At 36.4% G+C, this 12733-nt stretch overlaps 1 protein-coding gene across 16 annotated transcripts in view; it reads right to left on the reverse strand.

Moving 5' to 3' along the window:
• Positions 1–12733, reverse strand: part of LOC105691160 (gamma-aminobutyric acid receptor subunit beta) — a 90899-nt gene that overhangs the window by 11818 nt on the left and 66348 nt on the right. For 10 of the 16 annotated variants that reach the window (XM_048654874.1, XM_020855363.3, XM_020855360.3 and 7 more), the window contains exons 5-6: positions 8614–8696; positions 1129–1266 (exon numbers count right to left, since the gene is read on the reverse strand). In XM_048654874.1, coding sequence (XP_048510831.1) covers positions 1129–1266; positions 8614–8696 — 221 coding nt within the window. Of the gene's footprint in view, positions 1–1128; positions 1267–2030; positions 2169–8613; positions 8697–12733 lie in introns of all 16 variants that reach the window. The other 6 variants (XM_020855362.3, XM_020855359.3, XM_020855364.3 and 3 more) reach the window with 1 other exon arrangement.

Raw genomic sequence — 12733 nt, forward strand, 5'->3', positions numbered from 1 at the left:
ATTGCAACGATTCGTCGCACGAACGTAGCACATTCTGGCACACATTCCAAGTTCCGGGAAGAATGTCAGTGTGACTATCGATAGCAATTGCAGAATTTATTAGTAGAATTATCGCACGGAAATCCAGAGCAATACGAGGGGATCGGATTATACTAATGACTGTAATCAACTAATTAACCTTCGGCATCCATCAGAGAAGCTCCATCCGTTATAGATTGCCTCAATCCCATGTATATATGGATATGTGATTTACGTCCTCTGAGTATATCGGCATTACAATTCCACAGTGCAAGGCTTCGGTATATTGAAATCTCTTCAATTTTTTAATTATTGAAAATCAGTGTTCGGCGGTGTCTCGTCCATTTATTCTTCGGCTCTACTTGATAGTGAGACGATGAGCTTCGGTACATTTTTCTTCGCAGCGAATACCTGCTCCTCGCCACTGATCTTCAAAATTCCATCCGGTAGATGCGAGCAAACGTTGGTAGATTCACAGTATTCGTATGTTAATTTTATCGTATACCTTGAGTAACTGACCGTCGTGATTATTGGGCAAAAAGAAGCTTCAACAAAAAGTGTAGAAAAGCTTAAGCTGCCCCGTTATAGGTATGAAGTAATAATGGATGTTTTACCTTAGTTAGCGACGCGCGCGGTCGGTGGATCGAATTAAACACCGAAAAAAAAGGGAATCAAAAAATGAAAAATGTATACAAAGCGGACAAAATTTTACGTTGTTGAAGGAATAATTAGTTCCTTCTTTTTTTTTCTCATAACGAGAGCCGTTTATCGACCCTATAAGGCGGATCGAGCTTTATGAGGGGAAAAAACACAATCAGAAGATGAGCACTGATAATTCGAGAATTCTGAATTTCTTCAAATGAAAGACGGTTGTAATTCTGGATATTTAAAAAAAATTTGAACGTCACTCTAACAATTGTTATTCATTTTCGAATAATTTTTCGAAAGCTCGTAATACCAGTGTTCAAGATACAAAAATAAAGTGCTCGCACAAGGGGGTAAAAACTGAAATAAAAAACAAGCGGGAAACTTGCTGAATTTCGGAGAGGTTATCGGGGTAGAATCGCCGTTTTGTTTTCTTGTTAAATTTGGTGTCATAAAATACGTTACCGGTAGTCAAACTAATCTCCATGGCTCGTTGCCGATGACCAAGGACCTTGAACTGCGGTAGGGAAACCTCGTTGCTGACTCCTACGCTGTTCGGACCTTCGTTCCACTTGTACCTGATGTCCCTCATCGTGTAACCGACTGAAAATAGATAGAGAGACCCCCGATGGTGTTGGCAAGTACCTTCCGGCACCTCACGGCTTCGAGGGGGCCTCCACGACTCACCTTACCGTACCTTACCTTACCTTACCTTACCTTACCTTACCTTACCTTACCTTACCTTACCTCATAAGACCCTGTAATCTTACCCTTACTTTACCTTACCTTGCCTCATACTTTCGTCCCACAACACCCTTTTAAACATCTACGAAAACTCTCCGCGAAATAATAATATAATAAATAAAAGAAAATACAATGCATTTAATTGATAAGTACAGATAATCGATTCAAGGCTTTCGGGACAAAGGATATTCAATCAAAGGGCTGTCAGACGTCGTTGTATCGTTTTAAAATATGTTTCTTTCTTTGGGTCTTTTTTCTTCTACTCCTCTGTTCGAAATACATTCGATTTCTTACCCCTGATATTTGCGTCTTATTGATTACGGTGCTTTCGGTGAAGGATATGAAAAAAGCACTCATATTCGGAATGACTAAAAAACCAAATCAAATTCAAAAACAAAACAAACAACTGAATACAGTAACGCAAACGGTGAATATTATAGAGAGCGTGTTTGTTGCGTGACGTGAGTGTGTCGCGGGTCTGCATATCATTATTATGATGATGATGATGATCATCATCATCATCATCAAGGGGACGTGTGGTTGTCTTTCTATTAGAATATTAGTTTTTTCTTAGTCCCTTTTTTTTTTTTTTTTAGAGGAGGACGACAAACGAGGATATCTACCTGTTGAGAGGTGTATAGTAGTCTGTCGTTGTCTGTGCCCGAGCACACGAAACTGGGGGAGTTCCACTTCGTTCGAGATGCCGACCGATTGTAGGCCTGCGTTCCATTTGTACCGAATATCGCGCATTGTGTATCCAACTGCCAAGAGAACAAAACACAAAAATCTCCACTCTAACTTACAGTTAAAAACACTTAAGGGGCCGGGTGGGCTTTTTTATTTGGAAGGGGTGGGAATTTTCAAGTCAATTTTACCACAAATGCTCGAAAGGATCTTATTTTTCTGTGTTGCAAATTTTCCAAAATCATTTCTGGATACTTTCAATTTCTGCAGGTAATCCAAAATCATGAACAGTGAATTTATTGTCTTTTATTTGAGAGCTGAATTATTCCTTCGAGCATTCGGTTGCATACTTAAGGGTCTTTGGTTTTCTAATGTATACACGAATAAATTTTTGGATAGGGTGTACCGTTTGAAAAAGATATTCTGAAAATAACGCGATAAATTGAAAAGTATTCCGAAAGAAAGTTGTAGGATATTTGGGAGTTCATCGGACGGACGCGTTAGTTTCATCGGCCCCGTAGTCCCCGTCAGGCCCAACTTCGTGTCGGACGACTAGAAACCCTAATTTTTTATTGAAAAAGTACCCGAAAAAGCAGGCCCAAAAAATCAATACGCTGTTCCGAAAATATCCTCTAAATCCTACAATTTTCATTTGAAAAAATTCTCAATTAACGGCGTTCGTTCCGGAATATCAGGGATTGAGGTTTCTCCTAAGTGAACACCCTATGCAACAATGAGGGAAGTAAGATAACATTCTTGGGAAAACTCAACTGGAGGTTACAACCATTACACTACATTCCAGGATCAAGAAATTCATAATTATGGCATTCGATCGCGTGCACCTGCATAGCGAAAATGTCTTACATGTTTATTCAAATCTAATTGTACTAGATAGGGATCTCTCGACAATATCGTTAGATTCTTGAATTTAAAATCGAGTCATTTCAACAAATTTCAATACTCCCATCCCGAAATTTTCATTTTTTAAAAACTGAGAACTTCTTGAGATGGAAAAAATTCACTCCCGAATTTATTTCAAATTTGCGATTTGAAATTCATTTGAATCGAGTTTAGCCGAAATCATCCCGTTTTTTCCATTGAAAAAACGATGAAATTGAAGTCCGATCTGGATTTGCCGTTGAGTACATCGAACGAGAGGGTAGGTAATCTAAATGCATTTTAATCATGTTCGCTATGTCAAGGTGCTATTAATGTATTAATGGTGATTTGATTTGAACGATAAGGTTTCCTGCACACGTGACAATTATTGAATTACAACGTAGATCTATGTACATGCGTAACAAATTTTGTTTAATCGTCAAATTATTAGAATATCACAGTTCGTTAATTTTTCTATCTATGTGGGTTATTCATCACGTGTGCAAGTTTCCTCAAACGATGCAAATGTAATTATTATATACTTCGGATTCGATTAACTTTTTTTTTTTGCTTTCGTTTTTAAGTAACACCTTTGCAAAACAGGTGTACAGACCAGTTCATATCAAATATGTCTTGAAATTAATCGATCACAGTTTTGATTCATCTAAAACAAGAAAGTGAAATTAGATTTACTCGAAATGAATAGTAAAATAGGAAGTAAAAAAAAATTTATTATGCTCTATGGATGTGATATTATACCATACGTATAATGAAAGTTTTAGTAACAGTAAGTACAGTAATAAACTAGTAATAGTAATATGTATAACAGGATTACTCAATTATGGGAATGCGAGTAGATATGCTATTACGGTAAAATAGAAGATAATATATTCATTAAAAATAGATGGATGGAAAGAGAGATCTGATAGATATGTGGATATTCAGATAAAGATAAATATGAGAGAAAGAACAGTAGACATAATATGAAGATAACAGGGAGAGAGATAAAAATTGATATCCTTTCTTTTTTTTTTTTCTCTCTAAATATTGCATTCCTAAAGCGGTGAGTGGTGACTAGAGGCATGGTGATGCAAACATCGAATTACTATTGCATACCCTACTTAGATTAGAAGAAAAAAAATTATCGGCGTCATGTGAACAACTCACTTTGTAACGATCCACGTATTTTGACGAGTCAAATATATTCCACAGTTATTGAAGATGATTGGGAAAATTATTTCAAAAATTTTTCAAACAAAACTAAATCCAAACCGTTACAACGTGTGCCTTCCAGTTGACGCCGATGTAATAATAATTTTATAGATATCGATAAAGCCAGCGTGAAAGACGTGTCATGCTTATACATATATGTGTATCGAGATGATATATGTCGTCTTTTTACCTATTTTACATTCATATGCATCAACGGTGTAGGTGATACGTACACCGATTATAGCTCCACCTCTATTTTATTGGGTGTTATTTGCGATAAAAGTGAGAAAAAATGTTTCGCCGGGATTTTGTAAAAAAGAATTTTGCAACGGCTAATGATTTTATCGAAATTCAGATGAAAAATAAACTCGACTGGATATTCGTAACGATATTATCGGAAAAGTTCAAAGTTCAAAGTTCGAGAATCAAAAATACTTGAAACAAAAGGAGATGAGTAGGATACTCTTAAATTCAATATGTTCTATTTTGGTGTATACGTATACATTCCAAGTTTGCTTTCATTTTCTTTGCAAGGGTTTTTTTTTTTTCTCTTTATAGAATATGCGGTAGGTATGTTCGATAAATCGAAGTAGGATAAAAATAAAGTAGCCTTTCACGCTGAGTGGATTTTATCTCCTGCCGTGTATGAATAACGATAACTTTGTCTCATTTTTCGTCAGACTTCCAGTAACCAAAGCGGTTAGATTTGAAAATAACGCGGGTTCTTCGCACGTGTGATTAGGAATCTATATTTATGAGAGAGTGGAATTTACCTACGAAACACGAATTAAGAAACCTCAACTTTTATACGGTTGCATGAAGCCATGCAAACCCCCGCAGGTGGTCAAATATACGTGTAAACTATACCTATAAACATTTCGGATAGAATTGAATTGAGTAAGCATTTATCACTTCGCGATGCTCGCGTCTGCACATCAAATTTAGATTTCGTTCGATTTTCAAAATGAATAAACAGATTAAAGTGTTGTTCGAAGTTGATTAATCGTGGAAATTTCATGTAACCCATAATGAAAAATTGGAGACCTGAACAGAAATGATTTTTTTTTTTCTGGGAATAAACTGCATTCGTTCATCTACGATTTACATAGTCTAATTTCATGCGATTCATGCTGAACTGAGTTTGACAAAAATCTAGGTATACACATAGTTAGTAATAATGTCTATACGCCAATAATATCTACAATATGATCTACCGACTTATGCATTTATAATTCTATTCTATTCTCTATTGTCTTCCATAGCACAAAAAAATTACCGAATACTTGATAAAAAAAAATTAAAAAAAAAAAAAAATGACGAATTCAGACGAAGAGATTTTTTTTTCGACTATTAAATAATGATATATATGTATGATACGCATGCACCGGCTAGATGCACAATGCGTCAGGATTCGGTTCGACCTTTGTCGATTTTTATTTTCGACTTTCGTCACCTCCGGAAGAAATGAAGGATGAACGGGCCGTCGTCGGCCGTCATCCCTGAACACGCGGCTCAGTGCTATGGTAAGGAGGTCCTATATACATATATATAATAATAATAATATATATGTATAACTGCGTATCGTGATTAATTGCTATTATTTCCAAATAAATCATCAAAATCATATAATATATAGAAATAAGATGAGAAGTCTTCTCAATAAATTATGTTATTTGTAATCATCGTTACGATGCAGGTATATAAATATACCTGTACATACATACACCTAGGGTATATGTACATTGCATATACATGCGTATACATTTACAAAAAGAAAAAATGGAAAAAAATTAACTGAAATTAAAATTGATCGATTTTTATCGGAACATGGGTTTATGAATATCATGATTAAGAAGTATAATACAATACTAGTAGTGTGGTGGGACACTCGTTGCTGCAAAAATTGATTCATTTCTTTGTTTTTCCGTTTTCCATTTTTGATTATTATTTTTTTCTCAGCCATGACGTCCGATACGTTATTTGTCTTTCAACGGATGGCCAATCGAAGAGGTAAAAAGTTTGATGGATACGATTCGTATTCAATTAATCGCCATAATTATAGACGTATAATAAATTGGTGACAAATGGGGTTACGTATCAGCCGAGAAAAAAAATAATAACAATAAAATAAACAAATAAATGAAAAATAACTAGATAATTTTTTGCGGTGTGGTAAGTATATAAGGAGGTGTGTGGCACTCGTGAGTTGAGGAGGACCCTTCGTAACCAATGAATTTGTCACTTATTGTATATCATCGTTATCGTTATTGTTAATATTATCATCATTATTATCGTTAATCGTTTCTTTTCCAAGGCCATGCCAAGAAGATAGAAAATAAAAAAAAAAAATCGGTATTTGGTCTGCAACCGTAAAAAATTATTTATGCATTACAAGTGGTACAAGTGATCAATAGATTCTGTGGATCTGGCAGGAAATTGTGTTTCTTTTTTCTTTTTTTCTTTTTTTTTTTCTATCGATAGTTAATATACATATATCATATTTATCGAACTTTGCGAAAAAAGTTTAATCAAATTATAATATATACACACTAGCGTTGCATAATTTAATGACGTCACACGTGCCACACGTCGCCGTACAAGGCGTGATTTGAAGTGACGTCATCGCATTGTAAAGTGATGCCTGATTGAAGAATCAAATATACATAATATTCAGTATATATAATTGTAATATATAAGCTTGTTTTTGGTGCTCTTGGCTGCACACTGTGCTTGAATAGTACAGGTCACACCAGGAAGAAAAAAAAAAGTTGAACAAAATCGAGAACTAAATCAAGTTTTTTAAATACAGCAGGATAGACAGAATAGAGAGACTTTAGAAAGAGAAAGAAGGACAGAGAGAGAAATTCATAGAGATTATGAACATCGGGGAGGATATCGAAGAGCCAGAAATTTTTTTAGATATGGAGAAATTTTGAAGTTGGGTGTGTCAAGTTTTTAATTCGAGGAAATAGAAATATTGTAGATTGATCGTATCCAGTCATACGCGATTGCGGTACTATTCGACAGTATTTGCGACGTTTGAGTTGAAAATTTCGGTCGTTTTATTTGTTCAGATGTTAATTGTATTTTTGTCATTTTTACTTTCGGTGCTTTTTGTTTTTGGTTTGAATTGCCGTATACAGGCAATTGAAAGTTTTTCTCTCGTAACAAGATATTCGAAATTGAGCAACGATCAGGTAGGAAATTTCATTTTTCGGCGGTGGCTAAAAATGACAATTTGTCAACATGGGTGTGTAGGTGAAGAGTATCACATCCACCAATATAATGTATGTATATATATATATATGTTCAGTATATGTTATGTAGGTCGTCTCATTTGGTAATGCCTGCGCTTAGGGTGAGTTGGTCTGGCTGGTTCATTTTCTACTATACGTAGGTATATCTAACTCCAAGAAACGCGAACGAACTGCGTTCGCGTTCAAGCTTGAATGGGGGATTTTTCAAGTAGGCTTTTCAATTACCGCTAAAGGGCTACGTTGCGCGTCAGTGAAAAGACCCGGGCTCTATTTCTCTTGTACAGTAAACATATTAAACATTTACACACATAGATGAATTTCGTCTACATGTATATTTAATAATCTCCTTGTTTACTTCATTAATTTTCAACTGCAATCAGACTCAAGTAATTGTTGAAAAATGATCTCGTAACGCGATATCCGCTGTATACAAACCCAATGTTTAAACAATCGATACCGATTCACCGGCAGTACGAATGTGATTTGTAATTTCATACCTTAAATTTCCTACAAATCAGATATAGCTCACTCGTACAGGTGCTCATTTATAAAATTCAATGTCCGAATAATCAATAACAACCTGAAATATTCCACAATAATTCTACAATAATAACGTACGTACATACGTGCAAATGAAATTAAATTAACACGAGCGCTAGATTTGAGTCATGTTTCATCAACACGAATACACGCGTACAATATTAAATAACGCGATCGCTATAAATGAATTATATTTTTAGATATTATATACATGTTCATAGACGATATTATTTATATTGATTCCCTAACCAATCATAATCAACAGGACGATCCTCGTTGCGGGGTAAAAATTGAAGTCGATTCGCTTTTACTTATCACTGGTCAAGTTTTTTTTGGTCAAGCATACTGTCGGGAGAATATAGAAATGCACCGTTTGATTTACTATTATTATTACTATTCTTGTTGTTATTGTTATTGTTAATGTAATTATTGTTATTGTCGTTCATGTTGTCATTATAGTAACGTAACAGATATACCTACATATTCGAATGTTATATTCGAGCCACATAAAGATTGTAGGCATGACTGCCGCAATGTCGATGATACCTAAGTTTCTTTTTTTTATTCGTGGTAAAGTAGTTTTTGGTTCGTTATTATTAATATTTTGAGTCGAATGTAAAAAATAATTACTTACAACTTTCGATCTCGATATGGCAGAGCTGTCGGTCCATTGGAAAATATTGTAGGTTCATTGGACACGAGGCTGTGATTGTTAAACTGAAACAGAGATAAGTGAGAATTAATCAATGTACTGTTCCTATCAAGTCCTATTCCTACCCCACTTTCATCCGATTAATTCAGCTTGCAGATTCGCAACCCCGAGATCAAAACACATAAGAATACCATAGAAAATCCCGAGGATAAAACTGTTGATTTTTCAGCTAAAAATGAAGTATTTTAAAAAAATGATCGTGTGACGCTTTTCCAAGGTGTCATGATCCCAGGAACACGAATCCGTTGACCTAATTGAGCTACGAATTAGTCCCGTCGTGATATCTCAATTTTTCTGCTCCAAAAAACAGACTACGACTCGTTAATTCAACGCGAGAGAAAACCAACTGAAATTTTTCAATACGCCGCGCTACAGGAATATAGACACGCGTTGCGGGCCGTGGTATATGCGCATCGGACGTATAATTAATTGAATAATCGGTGACCGATGACTATCACGTAAACGTACAACTCCACGAGGTTCGTTGGTCATCGTTATTCTTCGCTAATTATTTATTCGTACATAGAAATACAAATGTACAATGTTATACGTATGTACATCGCGTATCGTTCGGGCGAGCCCGCATCTCTGTACCTCCGTGAATAATAATTCATCGATTGATTGTATAAATTATAACAGATGAATTATAACGAAGAACGACACCCCAACGAAGCGGTATACCTACGCTAAATCAGTCGATGTTGAGAGCTTTATTGTTTGCACAGTAGTTTATAACGTAATCTAATGTTTGACGTATGTATATTTCCACGTTTAACGTATTTGTTCCTGTTACACAACCCGTTTGTTTTCTATTCATATACACTTGAGTGTAATGTAGAACAACCGCACGCCACCCGTAGCCGGGTGGATTAAAATTGATTATTTTTTTCCCCAAATCTCACTCATCTAATGCTACGAAAGTATCTAATTTGTGGAACGAACGAAGAAAAAAAATGACAAAATTTCGGCCTGCTCCTAGAGCCAGCGCTTACGGTATAAGTACACGTATTGGAAAAAAGTAACCGTAGGTAGGATTTGTATAGGTCTATATAAAATATGCTGTGCACAGTTTCAAGCCCATCAGCGCTTATTAAAGCATGCGCGTACTTGCAGCGTATGATGGGTATGTACGTTACGTACGTACATACATATACAATAATCGTTGCAGCGGTTGTTCCACCTACTAGAATAATTATTTTTCCTTCTACCCATTTTTCCCTCTACTCGACTGCATTCATTTTTTCTGTTTTTACTTCTTTTTTTTTATTTTTCCCGCGCTGTATTATATTGGGATTTTCTTTTTTTTCAACTGTTAATTTTTTTGCTACCTCCTTCTAATCTCTATATATTATACCGCACTACAATTACACCAACCCAACTGCAGCACCCTGCGCGCTTGCAGTGAAATAAAACTTGTCATTTTCTTTTTTGTACCACTACGTCCAGATTAACCAAAGGGATTATATGCACGCTTAATTTGCAGTGGTAAAAATATTATGTACAGGATTTTTTCCTTCTAATTAGCTTTTTTATAGAGAGAAAGGAAAGGAAAAAACAAGCGGTAACAAAAGTAAAATGCACACAATCTAGATAAATTTCATTTGTCTGCTGGTGATCTGGTAATAAAAATCTACCGTGTTCCTACTCCCGTTACCCTTTAGCTAACATAAATATTGAGCACTTTTTTTCACCATAAATGAAATTTCGCAAAACTCGAAGATCCTAACGAGCGAATCTCGAGATTCCGTAGGTCAGATGAGTGACGTAACGCGCATGTAGGATAATATTTTTCCCGGTAGAATAGACAGATACAGATACAATATACACTGACACACATGAATAGTTTACTTACGAACTCAGCTGGTTCCTATGTGCACATAGGTATCTGGTATATACAATACATGCATGTACATACATTCGGTTTGGAATATGATGCGAGAACGCGAAACATTCATTACAGGCCACAGGAGGTGCGAAAATGGATAGTGGAAAGAAACGGAAACTGAGGTGGGAAAAGAATAAATTGAGTAAAAAGTGAAATGGGAAATAGGAAATGGGATACATGAGTAAAATGTCAGGCACAAGGATTAAGAGAACTCAAGAATCGCTGCGTATTGTTGATATCGTAAAAACGGATGGATAAATGAGAAAAAAAACTGAGTCAGAACAAATACCTAAGTACGAGGTTTTCCACGTGCGACTTTTGTCTATCTAACCAAAGTAAGTACCTAGGTACGTACGTACGTACGTACATCCAGTGTGAATCGTACAGGGTACTAGAAATTTCCTATAGCAAATTTACCAAAAGCGCAAAGCTTCGACGATGTAAATATGTATGAAAGGTTGGAAAAACGTTTCTTAACAAAGTTGTATCATGCTTGCTGCGATTCTGTAGATATATATATATATATATGATAAACTTGTATACCTATTGGTATACGTATACTGCAGATCCGGCAGCTTTGATGAACCCCTATGGAGCCACTGGATTTATTCTCTTTGAATTCGTATGCCAATTTGCATCAAGGTAAGCGAAAAAAAAAAGAAGAAGAAAAGAACAAAATTCTCAGCGATGAAGTACTTTGAATATTTAAACGGCTTTTAAACTTTGATTAGTACTTCTATTATCATCGGAATCTATCGTTTGAACGTAAGCCGACGTAACATGCGACGAGAATAATTCATGAAAAAACGTCATTACGTTTTTTGTTTTTCAATGGCGATATACTTGAAATTGAATTTGAAAATGAGTGAAATACTACACCGGATGGAATTGAGAAACCGTTGAAATCTCAGAGAGAGATGGTGATGTGAGATTGAGTTTGGGATACATTTTTTATCCTGCAAATATGTGGATTATAGTGAAAAATAGTGGCTGACGGTGCACGAAATGGCCCTGCAGCGTCAACATATTAAAAGTATGAAATATAAGGGTAGCGTTCGGAGGAGGGCTTGCAGAAACTGACAAGATGTAAAATTCTTGAACTTAAAAGTGGTTCTTTGATCTTATCCGATGTCATTCGTCTGTCTCTCCTACCCGACTGTTCCCGTCCGTTATATCGCACATCACAGCCATGTACACAAATATTCATGTAATATATATATATATACACGTACACATACTTACATGTATGTAACTGTGCAAGTGTACGAGACCGCACGGTCGTCGCTCTTCGAACTTGTTGACGCGAACATGCGACTATAACATGCCCTCGGGTATATAGAAAATAATAAACCCCCAGGGCGACTAATATATCACATGAAGGGAAAGAAAAAAAAAAAAAAAAGAATCATTGAATGAACGAAGAAGGGGAAGAAGAACGTCCGACGACGAATAAAGGAAATGAAAGACGAAGAAAATCATCGGTTCACCGGCATCTTTCTCTCTTCGCGTATATCGATGTATACTATACGGTGTATAGAGGCACGGGTGTATTACAGTATGTAAAATGCGCAAGCTCTGAGGTACGCGACGGCGACGCGAGGGGTCGACCTCCGTCCGTAAAGAGAAATCGTATCGTTCCCAAATTTTATCCATCGTCCTTTGATGTTTTCCGATAAGAAAAATAAGAATAAAGGGGAAGGGGGGGGGGGGGGAAGAAAACGGAAAGGGCTGGGTGGTTCGCAAGACAATGAGCGAGGAGTATAGTGACGTCATGCTTAGCCGCCGTATTCGCGATGTGCCGGCTATAATTTTATCCGTTTTTTTCCCATTGCGCCGAGGTACGTACGTAGGTAGGTGAGGTGTTCCTGTTTGTGAGAGCAGCAGCAGAAGCAGAAGCTTTCAGTTCCCAACGGTCGCTGAAGTGTTCTCATATTAACGCCACACGGCTATATTCAGGGGCCATGCATATCTAACTTAAATTGTACAGTTGGCTCCGGACGTCATGAAGCGGAGCTTTTTCCCTCCCTCACTCTCCGTGTCACACACACACACACAGTTTCCGCACGAGGTTGTTACGGGGTTGTAACAAACGGGGATAAGCAACGTCGTTTGTTGCCTGGCTGATATTAACATTTAACACGGTACGCAACGGAACTC

Source organism: Athalia rosae, chromosome 4 (assembly GCF_917208135.1).
Source record: "Athalia rosae chromosome 4, iyAthRosa1.1, whole genome shotgun sequence".
NCBI lineage: Eukaryota > Metazoa > Arthropoda > Insecta > Hymenoptera > Athaliidae > Athalia > Athalia rosae.